General features: G+C 44.0%; 1 protein-coding gene across 1 annotated transcript; it reads left to right on the top strand.

Annotated features, from left to right (window-relative positions):
• Positions 1-869: 869 nt before the first annotated feature.
• LOC137380223 (uncharacterized protein C9orf152-like) lies at positions 870-26859 on the top strand. Its single transcript, XM_068052051.1, has 2 exons — positions 870-1320; positions 23823-26859. The coding sequence occupies exons 1-2, from the start codon at positions 1038-1040 to the stop codon at positions 24422-24424; spliced, it is 885 nt and encodes a 294-aa protein (XP_067908152.1). The 5' UTR covers positions 870-1037; the 3' UTR covers positions 24425-26859.
• Positions 26860-27147: the final 288 nt, after the last annotated feature.

Below are 27147 nucleotides of genomic sequence, written 5' to 3'. Positions count from 1 at the left end.
AGAGAGGAGGTAAATGGGCAGGTGTTACACCTCCTGCGATTGCAGGGGAAGGTGCCCTGGGACGGGGACGAGGTGGTGGGGGTAATGGAGGAGTGGGCCAGGATGTCGCGGAGGGACCTTTTGGTCAGCTATGTGGCCTTGTCCAATCTACACCTTCTCCTTTGTTATCTCTTGCCCCACCCCCACCTCACTTGCTTATAACCTGTGACTTTTCTAATATTTGTCAGTTCCGAAGAAGGGTCACTGACCCGAAACGTTAACTCTGCTTCTCTTTTCACAGATGCTGCCAGACCTGCTGAGTGGTTCCAGCATTTCTTGTTTTTATACCCCTTTGACTCCCTTGTTAGTCCAAGAATCTGTCTACCTCTGCCTTAAAAATATTAAATGATCCTGCCTCCACCGCTGCAGGGAAGAGAGTTCCACAGACTCACGACCCTCTGAGAGGAAAAAATTCTCCTCATGTCTGTCTTAAATGGGAGTCCCCTTATTTTTAAACAGTCCCACTCCCTGCTCTTTGCCAAAGCCCTGTTTTATCCAGTTCCCTTTGGAAAGTTACTATTGAACCAGCTTCCACCACCATTTCAAGTAATGTATTCCAGATCTTAAAAACTCGCTGTGTAATCATTTTTTCCTCATGTCACCTCTAGTTCTTAAGCTTAGAGCTGTGTCCTCGGGGTGACCGAGACTTCTGCCGCTGGGAGCAGATTCTCCTTAGTTACTCAGTTTAAGTAAGCGAGTTATTTACTCTGGTTTAACTATCGTATTTAGTTTCACCTTGAAAAAATTACAACACGATTTGGCAGAAACGAATGTGTTAATTTTTCCCCAGCTGTTTTGGCTACGCTTGACATTTTTTTAATACATAGGTAAACAGGGTAACGTGTTCCTTGGTACAAAGGGTTCTGCTTGGCTTTTTCGAGTTGGTTTTTTTTTCGCACTTGAGCTACTTTCTAACAGCTGTTTACATTCAGTAACCGTGAGCCAACCTGAAAGGGCAGTTCCAAGAATTCGTAGCCTGACGACGATTGAGTCTTCCAATGTGGCCTCTGACTCATCTGCTCCAAGTGTTTGCTAACTTCAAACAAAGGAGGATGTTCTTATCTAGCTGTTGCCCAAAGCTAAACTGCGTATGGGAACAGATGGTACGGGGAAAAGCATACCTCACTCAGTTAAACAGGCGTAACCACTCAGCAGGCAAATACTGGCACAGCAGCAGCGTGGAGGACAACTCGATCCTGATGGACATAAATGAACTGGAAGAACAGTATGACTCCATACGACAGAAGCAGAAAGAACAGACTCAAGTTGTTTTTAGGACAGGTAAATGCGAAATTCTGTGCCGATGAAGCATACGTGGTCTTGAACACATATAAGGATTTTTCACAGCTGGGAATGTGATTCTCGTAGTATGTGGTGTTAGATGAAACTTTAACATGATGTGTATATGCTGTATATTGTTGGACTGGTAGAAGTTTTTGTTTGAGGTGGGACTTGACGATCATAGAATCATGCAGCACAAAAGGAGGTCATTCGGCTCATCGTGCCTGTGCCGGCTCTTTTGAAAAGAGCTGTCCAATTAGTCCCAATCCCACTCGTCTGCAAATTTTTCCTTTTCAACTATATATCCAATTTCCTTTTTGAAATTTATTATTGAATTTGTTTCCACCAAACTTTCAGGCAGCGTATTCTAGATTATAAAACACACTGTGTTTAAAAAAAGTCATCTTACCAATTTTCTTAAATCTTTGTCCTTTGGTTACCAGCCCTCCTGTGAGTGGAAACAGTTTCTCTTTATTTACTCTATCAAAACCCTTGGAGATCAAATGCTCTGTAAAGTTGAGGGCAATGCTCAAGACAGGTTTATGTGACATAGAACGGAAACAAAATGGGTAGCCACATCCCATCACCATCAGAGCAGGTACCCTGTTACAAAAACAGAATACTGCAGTTGCTGGAAATCAGAAATAACAAAAGAAAATGCTGAAGACTTTCATCAGGTCAGGAAACATCTGTGGAGAGAGAAACAGAGTTGACGTTTCAGGTCAATGACCTTTCAGCCAAACACAGATAACCTTTAAAACTGAGGCAAACCTTGTTCATGCCTTTAAAATGCATGAAGAAAAAGTACAATTTTTTAGTCTGCAAGCATATGTTACAATGATGTCAATCACATTGAAATTCATAATTACACCCAAACCCACCACTGGCTTTCATGCACATGAGAATCTAACAAAAATGATGTGGGTAATAATTCTTCTGTCTCTTTTCACTTGAAGGAGAGTGGCTTTGAGAAACAAGTGGGTTTCAGCTGTGCCCCTGTTTCTCTGGTGTTGTTTCCTGACCTGTGTAAAGGGGCTGTCCAGACTTGTTAGATGCAGGTTGAAAGTATAGCCTGATGATCTGGAAATGCCGAAATTCGTTCCATCCTCAGAATATGTATTTGAAGATTCACAGCATTTAGTAGATTTTTACTTTTCTCCTCTGCCACCCTAAAGATTGAGTTTCACACTCAGATACATTTCCACAGCCTTCCAGTACTTGATCCAGATATAAATCTAAGCAGAGTGTTATCAGGCTATTCAGCTTATGAAAAACAGCCCAACCAAACTTGATCATGACCTCAGCAAATATCTACATACACACCCTTCCAATACAGTCAATCGGCAAGAAACCCAATAACGTTTTTCACTCGCTGTCTAACCTTGGAGCAGAGTCCAATTGTAGCAATCTCACAAATACCTTGATTGAGATCACCTAATTTTTGATAGATCAGAGATCAATGCTAGGACTCACTTTGGCTGGCTGGCTGTGTATTCACATCAGTCATTGTTAGATTCTAGATTTTCAGTTAGATCTTAAAATGCATCATTGTGATTGACTTGCTTTTACCTTACTATAAGGTTTAAGGCTGTGCTCCCATATAAATAATATATGCCACCATAATTACTATTCATGACAAAATGGGTGAAATTCAGCATGAAACAGGGTTCACTCAGGCTCTGCTTGCAACTGCACCTTGTTAATTAGAGAATTGGTTTAAACCAGTTTTCAGGGGGCTAGAGTGAGTCAGTATAAAAGTGAGCCAAATTACAGTGCTGACTTTTGTTTGCACTGGAGTGCTGACTTGGGTTGCAATAGAGTGCTACAGTGGAAGTTTGGTAACTGAGGAAGTTCAGTAAGGAGGGAGTGAGGAGCTCCTTTCATTTCCTACCTGTCCTCAGTGAGGGGAGCCCAGAGCTTCCAAAGAGCACAGCTGACTGGGAGAAGACTTGGAGGGCAGAGTTCCGGACCGGTAAGTATAAAAAACGTACCTCTGGTAAAAAAAACTGAAAGTGATGTCACAGAAAAGCTGTGACCTGATTAGCTGGTAGGGATTTTTTTTTTACTGAATTTGAAAATAAAACATTGATAAAAATTGATTAAAACCCTAATTAACTAATTAATAAGTAGAGTAACTAAACCAGAGGGAGGAGATTACTGTATTTAGTTAGCATTTAATATTTATAGTAGGAATCTAGCACTAGGGACCATATAGTTATAACAATTTAGTAAGGATTTAATAAGTATTTATTTATCTTAAATTAATTTATTAATTAGTGCTAGAAATGTCAGTTAGAGGGGTGAAGTGCTTCACCTGTGAGATGTGGGAGGTCCGTGTCGCTTTCAGCATTCTGGACGACTACATCTACAGGAAGTGTACCCAGTTGCAGCTCCTCACAGACCGCATGGATCGGTTGGAGCGGCAACTGGATGCACTTAGGAGCATGCAGGTGGCAGAGAGCATCATAGACAGGAGTTTTAGAGAAGTGGTTACACCCAAGGTGCAGGCAGATAGATGGGTGACCACTAGAAGGGGCAGGCAGTCAGTGCAGGAATCCCCTGTGGCTATCCCCCTCTCTAACAAGTATACCATTTTGGATACTGTTGCGGGGAATGGCCTATCAGCAGCCAGAGCAGTGGCACCACGGCTGGCACTGTTGTTCAGCAGGGAGGGACAAAGCGCAGAAGAGCAATAGTTATAGGGGACTCTATAGTCAGGGGCACAGATAGGCGCTTCAGTGGACGTGAAAGAGACTCCAGGATGGTATGTTGCTTCCCTGGTGCCAGGGTCAAGGATGTCTCTGAACGGACAGGGGACATTCTGAAGGGGGAGGGTGAACAGCCAGACGTTGTGGTACACATCGGTACCAATGACGTAGGCAGGAAGAGTGACGAGGTCCTGCGGGGGGAGTTTAGGGAGTTAGGTAGAAAGTTAAAAGACAGGACCTCTCGGGTTGTAATCTCTGGATTACTCCCTGTGCCACGTGCCAGTGAGGCTAGAAATAGGAAGATAGTGCAGCTAAACACGTGGCTGAACAGCTGGTGTAGTAGGGAGGGTTTCAGATATCTGGACCATTGGGATCTCTTCAGGGACAGATGGGACCTGTACAAGAAGGACGGGTTGCATCTAAACTGGAGGGGCACAAATATCCTGGCTGCGAGGTTTGCTAGCGTCACTCAGGAGGGTTTAAACTAGTGTGGCAGGGGGGTGGGAACCAAAGCAGTAGGACAGCAAGTGAAATAAATGAAGGGGAACGAGTAAATAAGGCCAGTAAGACTAAGAGGAAGAGCAGGCAGGGAGATGTTGCGGAGAACAGCGGGACTGGTGGTCTGAAGTGCATTTGTTTCAATGAGAGAAGTATAACAGGTAAGGCAGATGAACTTAGAGCTTGGATTAGTACTTGGAACTATGATGTTGTTGCTATTACAGAGACTTGGTTGAGGGAAGGACAGGATTGGGAGCTAAATGTTCCAGGATTTAGAAGCGTCAGGCGGGATAGAGAGGGATGTAAAAGGGGTGGGGGAGTTGCATTACTTGTTAAGGAGAATATCACAGCTGTACTGCGGGAGGACACCTCGGAGGGGTCGTGCAGCGAGGCAATATGGGTGGAGCTCAGGGATAGGAAGGGTGCAGTCACGATGTTGGGGGTTTTCTACAGGCCTCCAACAGCCAGCGGGAGGTAGAGGAGCAGATATGTAGACAGATTTTGGTAAGATGTAAAGGTAACAGGGTTGTAGTGGTGGGTGATTTTAACTTCCCCTATATTGACTGGGACTCACTTAGTGCTAGGGGCTTGGATGGGGCAGAATTTGTAAGGAGCATCCAGGAGGGCTTCTTGAAACAATATGTAGATAGTCCAACTAGGGATGGGGCCGTACTGGACCTGGTATTGGGGAATGAGCCCAGCCAGGTGGTCGAAGTTTCAGTAGGGGATCATTTCGGGAACAGTGACCATAATTCCATAAGTTTTAAGGTACTTGTGGATAAGGATAAGAGTAGTCCTCGGGTGAAGGTGCTAAATTGGGGGAAGGCTAATTATAACAATATTAGGCAGGAACTGAAGAATTTAGATTGGGGGCGGCTGTTTGAGGGTAAATCAACATCTGACATGTGGGAGTCTTTCAAATGTCAGTTGATTAGAATCCAGGACCAGCATGTTCCTGTGAGGAAGAAGGATAAGTTTGGCAAGTTTCTGGAACCTTGGATAACGCGGGATATTGTGAGCCTAGTCAAAAAGAAAAAGGAGGCATTCGTAAGGGCTGGAAGGCTAGGAACAGACGAATCCCTTGAGGAATATAAAGACAGTAGAAAGGAACTTAAGCAAGGAGTCAGGAGGGCTAAAAGGAGTCATGAAAAGTCATTGGCAAACAGGATTAAGGATAATCCCGAGGCTTTTTATACAGATATAAAGAGCAAGAGGGTAACTAGGGAAAGGGTCGGCCCACTCAAGGACAGAGAAGGGAATCTATGTGTGGAGCCAGAGGAAATGGGCGAGGTACTAAATGAGTACTTTGCATCAGTATTCACCAAAGAGAAGGACTTCGTGGATGATGAGCCAAGGGAAGGGAGTGTAGATAGTCTCAGTCATCTCATTATCAAAAAGGAGGAAGTGTTGGGTGTCTTGCAAAGCATTAAGGTAGATAAGTCCCCAGGGCCTGATGGGATCTACCCCAGATTACTAAGGGAGGCAAGGGAAGAAATTGCTGGGGCCTTGACAGAAATCTTTGCATCCTCATTGGCTACAGGTGAGGTCCCGGAGGACTGGAGAATAGCCAATGTTGTTCCTTTGTTTAAGAAGGGTAGCAAGGATAATCCAGGAAATTATAGGCCGGTGAGCCTTACATCAGTGGTAGGGAAATTATTAGACAGGATTTACTCCCATTTGGAAACAAACAAACTTATTAGCGAGAGGCAGCATGGTTTTGTGAAGGGGAGGTCGTGTCTCACTAATTTGATTAAGTTTTTTGAGGAAGTGACAAAGATGATTGATGAAGGAAGGGCAGTGGATGTTATCTATATGGACTTCAGTAAAGCCTTTGACAAGGTCCCTCATGGCAGACTGGTACAAAAGGTGAAGTCACACGTGATCAGAGGTGAGCTGGCAAGATGGATACAGAACTGGCTCTGTCATAGAAGACAGAGGGTAGCAGTGGAAGGGTGCTTTTCTGAACGGAGGGATGTGACTAGTGGTGTTCCGCAGGGATCAGTGCTGGGACCTTTGCTCTTTGTAGTATATATAAATGATTTGGAGGAAAATGTAGCTGGTCTGATTAGTAAGTTTGTGGACGACACAAAGGTTGGTGGAGTTGTGGATAGTGATGAGGATTGTCAGAGGATACAGCAGGATAAAGATCGGTTGGAGACTTGGGCGGAGAAATGGCAGATGGAGTTTAATCCGGACAAATGTGAGGTACTGCATTTTGGAAGATCTAATGCAGGTGGGAAGTATACAGTAAATGGCAGAACCCATAGGAGTATTGACAGGCAGAGAGATCTGGGCGTACAGGTCCACAGGTCACAAAGTGGCAACGCAGGTGGATAAGGTAGTCAAGAAGGCATACGGAATGCTTGCCTTCATCAGTCGGGGCATAGAGTATAAAAATTGGCAAGTCATGCTGCAGCTGTACAGAACTTTAGTTAGGCCACACTTAGAATATTGCATGCAATTCTGGTCGCCACACTACCAGAAGGATGTGGAGGCTTTGGAGAGGGTACAGAAGAGGTTTACCAGGATGTTGCCTGGTCTGGAGGGCATTAGCTATGAGGAGAGGTTGGAAAAACTCGAATTGTTTTCACTGGAACGACGGAGGTGGAGGGGTGACATGATTGTGGTTTACAAAGTTATGCGCGGCATGGACAGAGTGGAGTGTCAGAATCTTTTTCCCAGGGTGGAAGAGTCAGTTAATCGGGGACATAGGTTTAAGGTGCGAGGGGCAAAGTTTAGAGGGGATGTGCGAGGCAAGTTCTTTACACAGAGGGTGGTGAGTGCCTGGAACTTGCTGCCAGGGGAGGTGGTGGAATCAGGTACGATAGCGACGTTTAAGAGGCATCTTGACTAATACATGAATAGGATGGGAATAGAGGGATACGGTCCCCGGAAGTGCAGAAGGTTTTAGTTTAAGCAGGCATCAAGATCGGCACAGGCTTGGAACGCCGAATGGCCTGTTCTTGTGCTGTACGGTTCTTTGTTCTTTGTTCTTGAAACTATAACACAATAAGGAGGAGGGAAGAGAATTTGCAGAGAGAGGAGAATTATTCCTGACTAGCAGTTGGATGAGAATGATGGAAATTGTGTGGGAAAGGGCAGTTCCAGATTCGCTGGAATGGTTAAGGATGGAAACGGAAAGGGTATTGAGGATAATGTTCAAGAAAATAGTCCTCAAAATTGGCGTAGATGAGAGTGACAGAAACAGAGAGAATAAGATAGGAACATAAGGTATTGCTTCAGAGATGGAAAGTGGTGGCCATTCTGACTAACCAGTTATGAGGTAGGAGGTTCTCTTGGTCAAAAAGAACATTTGAACTTTCTCTTACATCCAATAGATTTTTAAAGCTCCTTGTCTTCCTTTCTACCCATTTCAGACTTTCTCCATCTTGCATTATGACCTTTGAGAAGTACATACAGACCACTCAGCCCCTTGAGCCTGCTCCGCTATTCAATAGGTTCATTGCTGAACTGATTAATCCACATTCCCGCCTACCCCCCCCCCCCCCCCCACCTTGCTTATCAAGAATCTATCTAACTCTGCCTTAAAAATATTCGAAGACTATGCTTCCACCACCTTTTGAGGAAGAGAGTTCCAAAGACTCACGACCCTCTGAGAGAAGAAATTCTCCTCACCTCTGTCTTAAATGACCGACCCCGACAAAATATCTGTGGGACTGAACTTCAATCCATAACAGGCAGATGGCAGAGCTATTGGGCTGAATTTTATGGAGCCAGCAAGCATTCCAATGCTGGGCTTAAAAGGTAAGGGGAACCCTGCTGCTTTGGAGAGCCCCCCCTGCTCTATTTAACAACGCTCAGGCAATTAACTGCCCGGCACTGTGGTCCCTGTTTCTTTAAGGATGGGAATTCTGCCTCCCAGAGATGCCAGCCAATCAGAGGGCTGGCACCTCAGTAGTATCAGCAGCACCACCGGGAGCAGTGGCCACTGCTGGTACCAGAAGAGGCCAAGGACCAGGACCATTATTGGAGACCCTGACCACTGGTAAATATGGCAGAATCACCAGGGCGAATCCGGAAGGCCCCAGTGAGGGGGAGGTTGTGGTCGTTGAGGGCAGGGGCAGCTGTTGGTAGAGGAGGGGGCCTTTGCCACAGATTGCCACAGAGGAGGTCCCTCCCCCAAAGCCTGCATGGAGGCCGCCTTGTTTTACTGGGCGACCTCCCCATGTGGCAAAGTGCACCCCCAGTCCCCCCCACTGCTGGTAGAATACTAGTGGCAGTGGGAAGAGGCCCTTAAGTGGCTATCAATTGGCCATTTAAGGGCCTTAATTGGCCTCTGGGCAGGTAAGCCATCTTCTGCCTTTCCCGCCCCCGACAAAATCGCATGGCAACAGGACACTCTGCCTTCCACCTTCCATCACTATTTTATGGACATCCCCCCCACCTCTCATCCCATCCCCCAGGGCCGATAAAATTCCGGCTGTTGTCTCTCTGACAACCATTAAAGGAATACTGTCACTTGCCACACGCTCATGAATCCAGACTTAAGTATTCCAATACTCTCCTGGCCAACTGCCCATTTTCCACCTTCCATAGACTTGAGCTCAACCAAAACTTTGTTGCCTGCATCTTAACTTGCAGTAAGTCCCACTCGCCCATCACACCGATGCTCGCTGGCCTGCGCTGCTCTTGGTCTGTCAATGCTTCAATTTTAAAACTCCACCCTTGTCTTCAAAGCCTTCCATGGCCTTACGCCTCATTCCCCACTCTGTAACTTCATTCAGCTCTACAACTCTCCAAAAACTCTACCTTCATCCAATTCTGACCTCTTGCACATCCCCAGTTTCAATTGCTCCACTATTGGTTACCTTGCCTTCAGCTGCCTAGGCCCTGAGCTCTAAAATTTCCTCCCTAAACCTCTTTGCCTCCTTTTCATCCTCTAAAAACATGGGCATAAGAGCTGAATTCCAGAGTTGAGGTGAGAGGGACTGCCCTTGACATCAAGACAGCATGTGACCGAGTGTGGCATCAAGGATCCCTAGCAAAACTGGAATCAATGGTAATCGGAGGAAAACTCTCTACTGGTTGGAGTCATACTTAGCACAAAGGAAGATAGTTGTGGTTGTTGGAGGTCAAACAGTCCCAGGACATCACTGCAGGAGTTCCTCAGGGTAGTGTCCTAGGCCTAACCATCTTCAGCTGCTTCATCAAGGACGTTTGCTCCTTCCTGGAGCGAAGCAGAGGCAGTCAGGAGCCAGGAGTGCCCTAAGTACTGCCCGGGGATCAGAATGCGGCCTTTCCTACCTAGAGCGTATCAGAGGCAGTTGGGAGCCGGGAGCCATTTCAGCTGCAGGAGAACTGAGTGAAAAAACAACTGTGACATCACAGGAAACTAGTAAGTTGTCTGGCTGGTAAGTGCTTCATGTAAGGAACAGTGTGCTAATAGCTCGTTTAGGACACCAGAGTTAGGGTAGATCTATAAAAAAACTAACACTTTAAAATAAAATAAATAAACTATAAAATAAATAAAGAAAAGATAAAATAATTCAAATAAATACCTAGAACGCATATCTGTGTAATTCACAAAAGTATAACTTTAGTTGTAGGAGGTACTAGCATTTAATAAGCACAGTAAATTCTACAGTACATTGGGATTATTTTAAGTTAATTAAGAAAGTAATTAAAGTAAATTAACTAATAGCATAAGTAACAATGGCAGGACAGATGTTATGTTGCAGCTGTGGTATTTGAGATCTTTTCGATGCCAAGGTGATCCAGGACAAACACGTCTGCAGAAAGTGTAAGCAGCTAGAGGAATTCCAGATCAGGATTATTAATCTGGAAGCTAAACTGCAAACACTGCGCAACACGAGAGGGGGAGAAATACCTCGACACTTTGTTCCAGAAGACGGTCACGCCTCTAAGAACAGGGTCATCTGTTATGGTCAGCAGTGAGGGACAGGAGGATGTGACCATGAGTGAGGCAGGTAATGGGACCAAGCAGACAATAGTGGAGGAGCCTCAGACTTTGCAATTGTCAAACAGCTTTGAGGTGCTCTCAACCTGTATAGACAAAAGCAAGGTCTGCAAGGTGGATGGGCAGACTGGCCATGGCACTGTGGTACAGGAAGCCATTCAAGTTGGGGGAGCAAAAAGGAATGTAATGGTAGTAGGGGATAGTATAATGAGGGGAATTTACACTGTTCTGTGCAGCCGAGAGCATGAGTCCAGAAGGCTGTGTTCCCTACCCAGTGCCAGGGTTCGGGACATCTGCTCAGGGCTGAACAGGAGGGGGAGGGGGAGGATCCAGTTGCCATGGTCCATGTAGGTACCAATGACATAGGTAAGACTAGGAAAGAGGTTAAACAATACGAGAAGCCAGGCACCAAATTAAAGAGCAGAACCTCAAGGGTAATAATCTCTGAATTATTACCTGAGCCACGTGCCAATTGCAGAGGGTGCATAAGATTAGTGAAATGAATACGTGGCTCAAAGACTGGTGTGGGAGAAGTGAGTTTCTGTTCGTGGGGCACCGGCACCAGTACTGGGAAAAGTGGGGGCTGTACCGTTGGGACAGTGTGCACCTGAACCGTGCTGGGATCAGTGTTATAGCAAACCGTATAACTGGGGAAGTAGAGAGGGCTTTAAACTAAACAAGGGGGGGGGGGTGAGGGATCAAGCTTGAGTAGATGTAGCAAATCAAGGAGTAGAGTCAAGGCAGGACAGTAGAATAGTAATATGGGAAATGAAGGTCAGAGAATGGCAGGATGGGACAGAGAGAAAAAAACCTAAGCCCACACCAACAATCAAGGTTAGATGTTACAAAGATAACAAAAAGACAAAACTAAAGGCTCTGTATCTAAATGCACGTAGCATTCATAACAAAGTAGACAAACTGATAGCGCACATTGAAGTAAATAAATATGATCTGATAGCTATTACAGAGATGTAGCTGCAGGATGACAAGGATTGGGTCCTCAATATTGACGGGTATATAACATTCAAGAAGAATAGGAAGCTAGGTAAAGGTGGACGGGTAGCACTGTTAATCAGGGATGGCATTGCTGCAATAGTTAGAGATGACCTTGGTTCAGGAGATCAGGATGTAGGATCGGTTTGGGTGGAGATGAGGAACAGCAGAGGAAAGAAGTCACTAGTCTACAGGCCCCCTAAAAGTAATCACAATGTAGGACAAAGTATACAAGAAGAAATATTGGGTGCTTGTGATAAAGGAACGGCAAAAGTTAAGGGTGATTTTAATCTACATATAAACTGAAAAAGTCAGATTGGCAATAGTAGCCCTAATGAGGAGTTCATAGAATGCTTTCGAGATAGTTTCTTCGAGCAACATATCTGGAACCAACCAGAGAGCAGGTTATATTAGACTTGGTATTGTGTAATGTGACAGGATTAATTAATGACCTCAGAGTAAAAGCATCTCTTGGTAGCAGCGACCACAATATGATTGAATTTTACATCCAGTTTGAAAGAGAGAAGAGTGGGTCTAAGACTAGTATTTTAAACTTGAATAAGGGCAGCTATGTGGGCATGAAAGCTGAGTAAACTGGGTGAGTTGGCTTGGAGATAGATCAATAGAGAAGCAGTGGCAGACATTTAAGGGGATATTTCAAAATACTCAGAATAAGTATATTCTTACTATAAAGAAACATTTTAAGGGGAGGACCCACCATCTGTGGTTAACTAAAGAAGTTAAGGAAAGCATCAAACTTAAGGAAAAGGCATATAATTGCACAGAGGTGAGTGGCAGTTCAGATGATTGGTCAGAATATAAAGAATGGCAGAGAATGACGAAAATGTTAATCATGAGAAAGAAATTAGAGTATGAGAGGAAGCTAGCTAGAAATGTAAAAATGGATAGCAAGAGTTTCTACAGGTATTTAAAAAGCAAAAGAGTAACTAAAGTGCGTGTTGGTCCTCTAGAAGGTGAGAATGGGGAACTAATAGTAGATAATAAGGAAATGACATGCAATGAACAAGTATTTTGCTTCTGTCTTCACTAAAGAGGATACAAAAAACATTCCGGCAATAGCTGTAAATCAGGAAGTGGAAGGAAGAGAGAAACCTGGTGAAATTACAATCACCAGGGATATGGTACTGACCAAACTGATGGTGCTGCAGGCTGACAAGTCCCCAGGTCCTGATGGACTTCATCCTAGGGTCTTAAAAGAGGTGGCTACTGAGGTAGTAGATGCATTGGTGCTAATTTTTCAAAAATCGCTAGATTCTGGAAAGGTTCTATCAGACTGGAAAGTAGCAAATATAACCCCTCTATTCAAGAAGACGGGGGGGGGGGCGCAGAAAACAAGTAACTATAGGTCAATTAGTTTGACATCTGTCGTGGGGAAGGTGTTGAATCAATCCTTAAGGAGGTTGTAGCTGGGCACTTAGAAAAACTCAAGGTAATTGGGAATAGTCAGCATGGTTTTGTGAAAGGGAAATCATGTTTAACCAACTTGTTGGAGTTCTTTGAAGGAGTGACATGTGGTGTGAATAAAGGGGAGCCAGTTGACATACTCTACTTGGATTTCCAGAAGTCATTTGACAAGGTGCCACATAAAAGGTTATTGCACAAAGTAGAAGCTCATGGTGTAGGGGATAACATATTAGCATGGAGAGAAGATTGGCTGGCTGGCTGGCAGAAAACAGAGAGATGCATAAATAGGTCCTTTTCTGATTGGCAGGATGTGATGAGTGGAGTCCCACAGGGGTCTGCTGGGGCCTCAACATTTTGCAATTTATATCAATGACTTAGAAGAGGAGAGCGATGGCATGGTAGCTAAATCTGGAGATGACACAAAGATAGGTAGGAAAGTATGTTGTGAAGAGAACATAAGGAGGTTGCCGACCGATATAGTCAGGTTGAGTGAGTGGGCAAAAACCTGGCAGATGGAGTATAATGTGGGAAAATGTGAAATTGTTCTCTTTGGCAGGAAGAATAAAAAAGCAGAGTATTACTTAAACGGAGAACGACTGCAGAATTCCGAGGTGCAGAGGGATCTGGTGTTCTAGTGCAAAAAGTTAGTATGCAGGTGCAAAAGGTAATAAAGAAGGCTAATTGAATCCTATCCTTTATTACGGGAGGAACTGAAAATAAAAGTAAGGATGTTATGTTTCAGTTATACAGGGCATTGGTGAGACCACATCTCGAATACTCTGTGCAGTTTTGGTCTCCTTATTTAAGTAAGGATATAAATGCGTTGGAGGCAGTTCAGAGGAGGTTAACTAGATTGGTACCTGGAATGAGCAGGTTGTCTTATGAGGAAAGGTTGGACAGACTGGGCTTGTTTTCACTGGAGTTTAGAAGAGCGAGGGGAGACTTGATTGAAACTTATCAGATCCTGAACGGTCTAGACAAGGTGGATGTGAAGAGTGATGTTCCCCCTTGTGGGTGAGTCCAGAAATAGGGGGCACTGTTTTAAAATTAGGGGTTGCCCTTTTAGGACAGAGATGAGGAGAAACTTTTTCTCTCAGAGGGTTCTGCCTCAGAACGTGGTGGAGGAGGGGTCATTGAATACATTTAAGGCAGAGATAGATAGATTCTTGTTAGACAAGGGAATCAAGGATTATCGGGGTAGATGGGAGTCTGGAATTCGAAACAGAAATAGATCAGCCATGATCTTATTGAATGGCGGAGCAAGCTCAAGGGGCCGAATGGCCTACTTCTGCTCCTAATTTGTATTTTCGTATGTTCATATGTATGTTCATATAAGGTCAGAAGTGGGGATGTTCGCTGAAGATTGCACAATGTTCAGCACCATTTGTGACTCCTCAGATACTGAAGCAGTCCATGTCCATATGCAGAAAGACCTGGACAACATCTAGGCTTGGGCTGATAAGTGGCAAGTAACATTTGCGCCGCAAGTGCCAAGCAATGACCATCTCCAACAAGAGAGAATCCAACCATTCAATGGCATTACCATTGTTAAATCCCCCACTATCAACCTTCTGAGAGTTACCATTGACCAGAAACTGACCTGGACCAGCCATATAAGTACTGTGGCTACAAGAGCAGGTCGGAGGCTGGGAATTCTGTGGCAAGTAACTCCCCTCCTGACTCCCCAAAGCCTGTCCACCATCTACAAGGCATAAGTCCGGAGTTTGATGAAATAATGTCCACTTGCCTGGATGATTGCGGCTCCAACAACACTCAAGAAGCTCAGCATCGTCCAGGACAAAGCAGCCTGCTTGATTGGCACCCCCTCCACCACTTTCAACATTCTCTCCACCACCAACCCACAGCGGCAGCAGTGAGTACCATCTACAAGATGCACTGCAGCAACTCACCAAGGCCCCTTCGACAGCACCTTTCAAACCCACGACCTCTACCACCTAGAAGAACAAGGGCAGCAGATGCATGGGAAAACCAGCACCTGCAAGTTCCCCTCCAAGCTACACACCACCCTGACTTGGAACTATATCAACGTCCCTTCACTGTCACTGAGTCAAAATCCTGGAACTCCCTTCCGAACAGCACTGTGGGTGTATCTACGCCACATGGACTGCAGGGGTTCAAGAATGCAGCTCAGCACCACCTTCTCAAGGGCAATTAGATATGGGCAATAAATGTTGGCCTAGCCAGCGACACCCACATCCCATCAAAGAGTAACAGAAATGCTTCTTAAAACCTAGGTCTTTGACCAAGCTTTTGGTTTCCTCTCCTAATGTCTCCTTTTTTCGCTTGGTGTCAATTTATTTGTCTGATTATGCTCCTGTGAAGTGCCTTGGGAGGTTTTACTACATTAAAAGCACTATATATGTTGTTGAGTTTAGGCACGTGACTGGTCCATGCTGGTGTTTGTGCTCCATATGAGCCTCCTCTCTCCCTTCCTCATCTCACACTCAAACTATCAGCATATCCTGCCTTAAAGGCTGGTAGAGGCAGAAACCCTCATAACATGTTACCTACTAAATTGAAATTTCAGGCCCTCATCTTCACAATTAGCATATTACTTGCAACGTTCCTTCACTTACATCAAGGGAAAGTTTACATCACATTACAGGGTTTATCTACTTCAAAGGATAACTGTGTGACTACCAGGATGATTTAATTATTTAAATGAGTTTTCAATTTTACTTTTAGCATCGAGGCAATTTGCAGGGAGGTTTCATATCATTGTTAAACTGCCTCACAGTACTCACTTATATGCTGATCAACAGCTGGCCTTCAGGGTTTTCAGTTGTACAAACACATCAAAGATGAACTTGTTTGCACTTATACTGCAACCAAGTCAACCTTTACAATAGGGACTCTCGAATGATTTGAAAGCAGGCTTTTTAAGCTGGTTTTCACTCAATGAAAACGCTAGCAAAAATCTCGTTTCCTTTTCCAAAAAAGGAACATGTAAGTAGAGTTTTAAAAATGCTAAGGAAAAATAGACACATTGGCTGGGATTTTATGCTGGCGACGGGAGTCTCGATGTCCAGAAAAAGTGAAACTGAGAACCCCACGTCATCTCTTCTGTGCAAGGCCCACCAAATCTAGTGCCAATTAGGCACTTAGCTGGGCAGTGGTGGGTCTTCCACAGGATCAAGGACCCTGGCGATGGAGGTCCCACCCTTGGAGAGCTGCCGGCCAATCAGATGCCAGCAGCTCTTCCACTGAGCATCGCCACCATGGAAGTGGTGGCTGCTGTCGGTGGGGCGCCCACTTGAGGCCCAGGAGTGTCGCTGGACCCAGGCCACAGGTAGGTCAGGGCAGGAGGGGTCTCGTGGGATGGGGTCGCGGAGTAGGGGGTTGTAGGGGAGATCGGCAGAAAGGGCAGGGGATGGTTCACAGTAGCCACCCCCCCCACAACTTCCCAATGCCGGGTGTCGCGTTCAGCATGGACCCAGTGCCACATGCCTAAACTCAACAACATATATAGTGTTTCTAATGTAGTAAAGCCTCCAAGGCACTTCACAGGAGCATAATTGGACAAATAAATTGACACCAGTGAAAGAAGAAGATATTAGGAGAGGAAACCAAAAGCTTGGTCAAAGACCAATGTGAGTATAAGTGCCTTTTAATGAGGGACACCAATCCCCACCGACTCCTGCTACCCCCGGAGCTGGGAAGCAGCCTGCACGGTTTTTCATGCCGTGCTTCCCATGCGGGGACGGGGCCACCCACCACATGGTTAATTGTGGCGGCATTGGGATGAGCCCCTTAATTAGGCATTAATTGCCCAGTTAAGAGCCTCAATTGGTGGCAAGTGGGAAGGCCATTCACAGGCCTTCCTGCCCCAGACTTAATTTTGGCGGAGGCAGGATTTTATCCCACCCGATTTTAGGCTCTCCCCATCTGCAAATCCACCACAGGAGAGAGCCCAAAATTCCCTCCGATGGGTTAGATGAAGTTGGAAAAAGGTAAATGAATTTTAATAAAACTAAAACAGAACATTTAGAGAATGGGAAAGAATGAGGGTGGACAGCATAATGAATGGAACTACTCCATCAGAAGTCAGCCGTTATAACTTCAGCAGATGGAAATCCTGGATAAATGGCCTAAACGGCATTGATGTCATTTCACTTGGGTTTCTGTGGAGGAGAATTCTAAGGAAATTCAACTTCAACATGTTTACATTTTCTGTTAATATTATAAGTGCTTTAAAGTAGTTTACAGTCGTTTAATACTACAGTAATCACTAGTTTGAATAATTTTACTTAAGGTTGATGCATTTAAGGGAAAGTTGGATAAGTAGATTTGGGGAAAAGGATTAGAGGGATATGCTGATAAAGCGAGATATAATAGGGTGGAATGCAGCTCACGTGGAGCATAAACACCAGCATGGACCGGTCGGTCCGAATGGTCTGTTGTAATTTCTATGTGTCCTCAGTACCTTGCTCTACGGCAGCGAGGCCTGGACAACGTATGCCAGCCAAGAGCGACGTCTCAATTCATTCCATCTTCGCTGCCTTCGGAGAATACTTGGCATCAGGTGGCAGGACTATATCTCCAACACAGAAGTCCTTGAAGTGGCCAACACCCCCAGCTTATACACACTACTGAGTCAGCGGCGCTTGAGATGGCTTGGCCATGTGAGCCGCATGGAAGATGGCAGGATCCCCAAAGACACATTGTACAGCGAGCTCGCCACTGGTATCAGACCCACCGGCCGTCCATGTCTCCGCTATAAAGACGTCTGCAAACGCGACATGAAATCGTGTGACATTGATCACAAGTCGTGGGTGTCAGTTGCCAGCATTCGCCAGAGCTGGCGGGCAGCCATAAAGACAGGGCTAAATTGTGGCGAGTCGAAGAGACTTAGTAGTTGGCAGGAAAAAAGACAGAGGTGCAAGGGGAGAGCCAACTGTGCAACAGCCCCGACAAACAAATTTCTCTGCAGCACCTGTGGAAGAGCCTGTCACTCCAGAATTGGCCTTTATAGCCACTCCAGGCGCTGCTTCACAAACCACTGACCACCTCCAGGCGCATATCCATTGTCTCTCGTGATGAGGAGGCCCAAAAGAATGTCTAAGTAATTCTATGTAACCTATCACTGTCACATTAAATTATTTTCAGTGCCACAGTACTGTTCATGAAAACTTACAAAGTCATCCCAGGGACTCAAAAGCTTCACTCAGAGCAAACCAGCTTAAAAAGGGCTCTAAGCAGTAAGAGTTAGAAGAGAAATTAGTTTAGATTAGTTCTTAGCAGACAGTAATCAACAGAACAAAGTTGGCCTTCCAATTTTAAAACTAATACAATGAAAAGCAAATAATATAAAACCAAATAGGTAGCATCACGGAACTGAACAAACATCACCATTCAATGAAGAAATATATTAAATTAGTCATGGAATTGGCAGGTGCAATGGGTTAGATACTAGCTTTACAGTTCTGGAATATGGGCTGAAATCCAGTCCAACTGCATAAACAAGAGAGTTTTAACCAGAGGTAATTGGAGATATAAATCTAGCTTTACTGATGGAATGGAAGTTTCCTCTGTCTGCTAGTTGTATGGGATTTATATGAAACTGATTAGGATTGTCTCAATACAATCCAAATGGGTAAGGACCTATGTCACAAAACTATCCCTACTTCAGCACTAGTTGAACAACTCACTCATCGGAAGGCTGGTGCAGAACTCCAGCGGCTCAAGAAGGCAGCTCACCACTACCTTAGAGTCATAGAGTCATAGCAAGATACAGCAACAAAACAGGCCCTTCGGCCCACCGAGTCCGCGCCAACCATCAGCCACCCATTTATACTAATCCTACATTAATCCCATTTTCCCTCTCACATCCCCACCTTCCCTTAATTCTCCTACCACCGACCTACACTAGGGGCAATTTTTACAATGGCCAATTTACCTATCAACCCGCAAGTCTTTGGCATGTGGGAGGAAACCGGAGCACCCGGAGGAAACCCATGCGGTCACAGGGAAAACTTGCAAACTCCGCACAGGCAGTACCCAGAACCGAACCCGGGTCACTGGAGCTGTGAGGCTGCGGTGCTAACCACTGCGCCACTGTGCCGCCCCAAATTAATTAATTACATTGAAATTCCAACAGCTGCCATGGTAGGATTTGAACCCATGTCCCCAGTGCAATAACCAGGGCCTCTAGAATACTAGCTCAATGACATTACCCCTACACCAACATCACCCCTTTTCGAGGAAAATTAGGGATGGGCAACAAATGCTAGCCTAGCCTACGAACGAATAAAAAAAAATAGGGAAAACGTTCACACTGCTGCAAATAGTCTTCTGAAATTGAGATTGAGGCATATTGTTGGGGTAGAATACACGAACTTGCTGTGCATCTGACTGCCATACCTGACCTGGAGTTGCTTGGTGCCAAATGGGAAGAGTTCCATTAGAAAAAAAGAACTTGCCTTTATGTGGCGCCTTTCATGACCTCAGGACGCCTAAAAGCGCTTTACAGCCAATGAAGTGTAGTCACTGTTGTAATATAGGAAATTCCCTATTGTTAACATCCTTTACCTAGATGAGCACAACTTTTTTTGAAAGTTAATCATTTTTTAAACTGTTTAACATTGAAAAGAAATATAAATGGTGTGACTATTTCTTCAGTGAAGAATCTATATTAACCACTCTGATTAAAGCCTTTGTTTTGGTTAGTCCTCGTGATAATTTAATATCAAAATAGAAAGACTGACTGCCTTTCACTTTAGACTTTACAATCTGTACCAGGTATACCTTAAACTCAAGTCACAACTTTAATTCGAAGGGTGTGGTTATTCTGCAACTTTAACATTGCTCTGAAGTATTTTGCATAGCTATCTATTTCCTGCTGGATCCAACTTGATGGCTTTCTTAGCTCTATGTTAACATACTTATATTCACATACACTCTGCTCCCAGCTATTTTAAAAGTCATGTGACACCACTGGATTATGCTCATGAAAGGTGCACTGTGAAATACACTGGAGAAGGTTGTCTCACACTGCTTGGGTTTTACAACAACAACTTAGATTTATATCATCAATGTAATAAAACATCCCAAGGCACTTCACAGGAGCATTATAAAGCAAAATTAGGTCCTCAGCCAATTAAAGTGATCTTAGGACAGATGGCCAAAAGCTTGGACTTGAATGTAAGAGGTATGATTAAGAAGTTTGCAGGCAATACAAAGATTGGCCATGTGGTTGATGATGAAAAAGATAGCTGTAGACTACAGCAAGATATTAATGGATTGGTCAGGTGGGCGGAACAGTGACAAATGGAGTTCAGTCTGTAGAAATGTCAGGTAATGCATTTGTGGAAGGCTAACAAGGCAAGTAATACTGAGAAGTGTAAAGGAACACAGGGACCTTGGAGTGCATGTCCTCAGATCCCTGAAGGTGGCTGGACAGGTAGATAAGATGGTCAAGAAGGTATATGGGATACTTGTCTTTATTAGCCAAGGCATAGAATATATGAGCTGGGAAGTTATGCTGGAATTGTATAAAACACTAATTAGATCACAGCTGGAGTACTGCATGCAGTTCTGGTCACCACACTATTGGAAAGATGTGATTGCTCTAAAGGGGGTACAGTGTAGATTTACAAGGATGTTGCGTGAGGTGGAGAATTTTAGTTATGAGGAAAGATTGGATGGCTCGGGTTAATTACTTTGGGACAGAGGAAGCTGAGGTGAGACCTAATTGAAGTGTATAAAATTATGAGGCATCCAGATAGGAAGGCCCATTTCCCCTTGGTTGAGGAAGCATAGATTTAGGGTAAGAGGTAGGAGGTTTAGAGGGTACTCGAGGGAAAATTCTTTCACCCAGAAGGTATTGGGGGTCTGCAACTCACTGCCTGAAAGGATGGTAGAGGCAGAAACCCTCATAACATTTAAAAAGTACTTGAAGTGCCGTAACCTACAGGACTACGGACCAAGAGTTGGAAAGTGAGATTAGGCTGGATGGCTACTTGCTGGCTAGCGCAGACATGATGGGCCGAATGGCTTTCTTTTCCTGCTGTAAATTTCTATGATTCTGTGGTTCTAATGTAGGTTTTAAGGACAGAGTGTAACTTGAGTACTGTATCAAACCTTGTTTCATAACTGTATGCAGAGCTTATTTAAATAAAATATCTTAAAATTAGCACTATCAATATGTGTAGATCTCCCTCCTGACTGGGAAAATTTGAACCAGAGACAGACAGGTAAAGTTAAAATCAATACTAGATACTGGTCCCAGTAGCTATAGTATGAATGTATCCTGAGAGGTACGACCACGTGCGTTGGTGAACTACTCCAAGATAGGAATGACACTTTGCATTACAGTCTGTTACTGCACAACCCATTTTACAGTACAACATGTTCTGCTCTGTTTGACTGGAGTACTTTTAGTGCAGTCAAACCATGGGTATGCCAGATGTGCCAAGTGAATGATATGTGACTCTTCAAGGATGTGGCCATTGTAAACAGGCACATTTAATAGCTTTTGGGGAAAAAAAACACACCCAACCACTGCACTTTTGGACATGATTAACAGATTGACTTGCATTGTACTGTAGGAACTGACAAGTTGTCCTTTTACTTAGAATACTGTGCATGGTTCTGGTCTCCAGAATACAAAAATGATATAGAGGCACCGTAGAAGGTGGAAAAAAGATTTGCAAGAATGATACCAGAACTGAGAGGATATACTTACCAGGAAATACTGAGCAGCCTGGGGCTATTTACTGTGGAAAAGAGAAGGTTGAGGGGTGACATAATCAATATCTTTAAAATGAAGAAGGGGTTCGACAGGGCAAATGTAGACCAGATGTTTCTATTTGTGGGAGAATCCAAAACTTGGGGTCGTAAATATAAGATAATCATTAATAAATCCAATGGGAAATTCAGGATAAACTTCTTTACCAAGAGAGTGGTTAGTAGAACTTGCTACCACAAGATATAGTTGAGGCGAATAGCATAGATGCATTTAAGGGGAAGCTAGATAAACACATAAAGGAGAAAGAGATAGCAGGATATGTTGATGGGGTTAGATGAAGTAGGATGGGAGGAGGCTTGTGTGGAACATAAACATTGGCATGGACCATTTTGGCCAAATGGTCTGTTTCTTTCATTTAAAAAAAGCACTCCAAATGATTTACACCACTAAATAATGAATATAAATAAGCAGTTGAATTAGATGTAAAATATTTTACACCATGTGGAAATGAGAATCATGTTACTAGCAGAGTCATTGTGTGGCCTATTGCATACTTAGTGATATTATTGTGTGACCCAGTCCATTTTCAGTGACGTCATGCTCATTGACGTTATTGGACAACTAAGCGCATGCCCAAGTGACACCCCCGAGTGGCCCAGCACATACTCAGTGATATCATCAGGTTACCCAGCACCTGCTCAGTAATGTCATTGGGTTGCCCACCGTAAACCTAGGGACCTCATCAGGTGGCCCAGCACATATTCAGTGATATCATCGGATGGCCCACTGCATGCTCAACGATGTCACTGAGCAACCCAGCACATGCTTGGTGGCATCATTGTATAGTCTGCTGTGTGCACAGGAGGGTGACATCACAGGTTGATTGAAAATCAATAGTACCCACACTGTTATTAATCACCCATCAAACTAAACACACTGGGAGAGAGCTGCAGTGAATGATGGGGCATTGTGTGTGAGTCACACAGGGATATGGTGGCAGTCATCTGATAATTATTTTGACTACCACTGCACCCCCCACCCCCTCCTGCTGTCCAGCTACTGGACTTAATCCAAATCCTGATTAATTTATGTGTTCTTAGCAATTGACTTGTAAATTAATTATAACTTCATAGTGACATCATAATATAAATTAACCGGGAAATCTCTTCTCAGCCAACTTGGCTAACATCCTAAAATGAAACAGGGGCATTACAGGATTCTCTTTTTTTCCCCGGGTTCATCAAGGTTAGGGCAGTGAGTGTAGGCAAATAGAAGTCTTCCTATTTGATGTACTAGTGTCCGCGTCAAGCACTGCAAGCTCAGATACACCACAGCAAAGGAACAGCTCCCTCTACTCTGCTACAACAATGTGCCCTAGTCCTATTTTCTGGTGAACACTTTTTACTGCACCAGTATGACATATTTTCTCTTTCCCACAGCAATTATCCTGAGGCTTCTCCAAGTGAGATTACTAATAGCGCCAAGTTAGGGACTGCTTTGTGCTGTAGGTCCATTTCCAGTCAGCAGTTGAATGGGGAAATGGCAGTACTGTGGTAATGTTGCCGAACTAGTAATGCAGAGTCCCAGGCTAAAGCTCTGAGGGTATGGGTTCAAATCCCACATGGTAACTGGGGAATTTAAATTCAATTAATTAATAAATCTGGACTCGAAAGTAATGGTGCCATGAAACTATCATTGATTGTCATTAAAAACCCATCTGGTTCACTAATGTCCTTGAAGGAAGGAAATCTGCTGTCCTTGAGTGATCTAGTCTACATGTGACTCCATACCCACTGCAATTTGGTTGACTTTTAACTGCCCTCTGAAATGGCTTAGCAAGCCACTCAGTTGGCAAGGGCAATTAGGGATGGACAACAAATGCTGGCTTTGCCAGCAACACCCGCATCCCTTGAAAAAATAAAAAAATGCCTGAAACTCATTTCAGATCAGAGGGGACTTTTGTCATGTGTCCTGGGGTCTAACTGACTGAATCACCCAGTTGCCTAGTTTCTGCATTCTTGCATGAATACAAAATACTTTTTGCAGTTCACTTTTATGTTCAGTTATCTTGTGGTTTGATCAGTCGTCAGTAATGGTGAGGCCACCGTAAGCAAGGATTCATGGTTATTCATAACCAATTGGTTTTCAGTAATGTAAAAAAACATGAACAGAAATGAATTAAATAAATAAATAAAAATAAAGAAATGTGTTTCAAATGTTCTTTGAATTGCAGGTAAAAATAAACTTACAAGTGGAGAATTCTTCAAGCTACAAGTCAAAACAGTGTCAGTCAACTGCACAGTAAGAAAGCAAAAGGCATTTGAAGAATGCCTTCCTATTAATAGTGTCACGCTTGACTTTCCAAACAAAGGTTATACCCAGGATGGTGAAACTCCTTGGCGCACACATCTAGATATTCACCGCGTGGTGCATGCGCAGAACAAGGGTCAAAAGAGTCACCTGCAAAAAAACAAGGAGCCACATGATCGAAATCAACAACTTGGCTCAATGAGCAAAAATGTTCCACTCAGCAAAGGTGTCATTGAGTCATGTAACTATAAAAGAGCTAGTGGTGAAGCAACAACAATCGTGGCCTGCAAACCTAATGAATTAAAGGCAATCCACTCTTTCACCAACCATAATCACTGCATACCTAAGATCAACAAAAGATTTTCATTTCCAAATGAGAGATCAAATGTATGGGCAAGTAAAAATGGGCTTGTCACCAAAATAACACCAATCGCCACGAAAGGGGATTATTACCCATTCCCCCAGATGAAAACTCCAAGAAAGTCTGACACTGCCAAGAGCCTTGGCTTGTACGCCAATTCTTAAGACATCTACACCAAAAGAGTAACCATGAATGCCCTACAAACTTGAGTTATCGTTCCATAGAACTGCAATTGCAAATGAAAGCAATGGCTGCATTGGGAGTTTTAATTTTCTGTTTCTGTTTCTTTGAAAACTTTTGTTGGAAGAATTTTCTTTTTAAAAGAAAATAGCTCCTTAAATAGTCTGCCAAGGAGACGAATGCAATCCAGTGGTGCAGTGATACTGTGTCAAGTAGTACAATGCAGTCCTGGTTGATCACACACCTTATAAATAAGATGTGCATTATATTGAGTACCAAGCACTTCATCTATTCCATGACTAAATATGGTCACTAGTTTTTAAAGAGTTGTTCAAATCATATGTGTAAATGATATAATGTTGTAAACATATTGAGCGTTGTGTTATGCAAGAAATCAACTCTTTTACTCCTTTACACTGCCTTGCTATGTATATACTGTCTTGTGTTACGACCAGGTGAAGAAGGGATCTCAGGCTCCCCTCTTGCCCCTTCTCTGGTTTAGCCGTAACATGATTTATCTTTTTAAACACAGAGATTTTAGCTTACCGCCACAGTGAGCCCTTGCTCACTGCACTCTAATTACAATCGCAAATGAACCAATCAGACAGGTTTTCTTGGATTTTAACAAGAAAGATGTAAGTTTATCAACACATCCACACTCACATGCATATGAGAGGCATACACACAAAAATAGATAGAGGGGTAGAAATTGGGAGGTTGAAGGAGATTTGGTAATAAATGGAATACAAATATCGTTCTTAATGTCCATGATATAATGTCCTTAATTGAAGTTAAGATCTTGGAGTCCTTTCTGGGGCCACAGGCACAATTTCAGCCTTGCTGCTCTGGTACCAGAAGGCCAAAGAGAGGTTTTGTCTGTAGTCTTGAAGCGAAGAAGCTGACACTGTGGTTTTCCTAGGACTTTGCTGGAGCGTGAGACAGAGAGAGATGTCTTCCTCTTGAGGTTCAGAATTGCAGTCTGTTTCCTTTCTGTGAGACACAATTCAAAAGCCTCAGTCTTATGCCAACAGATAGGTCATGTGGCCATCTCCTTGAAACAGCAGCTTCTAGAGGGTTGTTGGATTTCAGAATCTTTCAGACATATTTGGTGGGGAGGGGTGGAGTTTGGCTCTTACAAAGTCAAAGGGGTGTTGATGTCTTTTGATTATCCTTATTGACAAAACCAATCTTGCTAATTGAATCAGGGAGCATTTCCATTGTCTCTCTATTCATCTGTCTCTCAGCCAGCCCTTGTCCTCTCAGAATGCAAATCAGCAACCATTTTTTCCAGCTGCTCAGTTCTGCTTTTTAAAAAAGTTATTTGCAATGTCCAGTAAAAAGTTTCAAGCAGTGTCCCATATGACAACATTAATATGTTTCCATTTGGCAGGTGTGATTTATGTCACACTTGCTTTAGTCAGGGTCTAGTTTGTAGGGAAAGAATTAAGCATTTTCATAGATAAAGTATTATGCGACTGTAAAACATTCTACCCAATGATCTGGTCGAAAGCCAGTGAAACATACCCACAAAGGCTAGCCCAGTTCAAGTGATATTTGAAGCTTGGATTAAAACCTACAGGCCTTATAATTGTGCCATACTAACATATGAATACATAATGAACATGTGTGAAATTGCTCCACTATTTTAACAGAGGCCTTCCCTTGTTTAAAATAAACAGATTAACAGCTCAGTTAAAATTATGAAGGAGATGTTCATTCAAAAGCATTAAGCAGGAGTGTTGTGCTTCCTGCACGTGGGGCTGAATTTAATGCAGCTGTTGAAGGCGGGTATAGTGGTTAGCACCGCAGCCTCACAGCTCCAGCGACCCGGGTTCAATTCTGAGTACTGCCTGTGTGGAGATTGCAAGTTCTCCCTGTGTCTGCGTGGGTTTTCGCCGGGTGCTCCGGTTTCCTCCCACAGCAAAAGACTTGCAGGTTGATAGGTAAATTTGCCATTATAAATTGCCCCTAGTATAGGTAGGTGGCAGGGGAATATAGGGACAGGTGGGGATGTGGTAGGAATATGGGATTAGTGGAGGATTAGTATAAATGGGTGGTTGATGGTCGGCACAGACTCGGTGGGCCGAAGGGCCTGTTTCAGTGCTGTATCTCTAAATAAATAAATAAATCTCATCAGAACCATCCGCCCGGATAACCGGTGTTGTGATGTCAGTTCCAGATTTTGCCGGCGGCAGGAAAGCACCATGGCGGCATTGCTGCCCCAACATGACGGGAAGCTATTTTGAATTGCTGAACTGCTGTTTTGAGTGCATTTGCATATAATTAATTCCAATTTAAGGATTAGCCCTCGGATTTTGCGAACGGCGGGTGGCACTCAAGTGCCTTCGGATTCACGGCTGTTCAAACCTGGTGGCATCGAGGCGCAAGGCCACATTGCCACAACAGATAAGCAATCTTGAGCATTGGTGCACGGGAGTGGGGAGGTGGGGGGTTCAGAGGCCATTGTGGGACTGTGTTGCTGTGTTGTCTGCAAGGGGATCTGGGGTCTTGGGGGCTCTGCAAGGGGTTCCAGAGTCTTGGGAGCTCTGCAATGGACTTGGGGATCTCAGGGGCTCTTTAGGGGGGTCCGGGGTCTTGTGAGCTCTGCAAGGGGATCTAGGGTCTCAGGGACTCTGCAAGGGGAATTGGGTCTTGAGGGCTGTGTGGATTTGGCAGGAGGGCTGTATTGGGTTACCAAACTGTTGTG

The sequence above is a fragment of the Heterodontus francisci genome, chromosome 2 (genome assembly GCF_036365525.1).
Source record: "Heterodontus francisci isolate sHetFra1 chromosome 2, sHetFra1.hap1, whole genome shotgun sequence".
NCBI classification, from domain to species: Eukaryota; Metazoa; Chordata; class Chondrichthyes; order Heterodontiformes; family Heterodontidae; genus Heterodontus; species Heterodontus francisci.
Note: the sequence above shows the minus strand (reverse complement) of the source record. Positions and strands in the feature narration are given on the sequence as shown.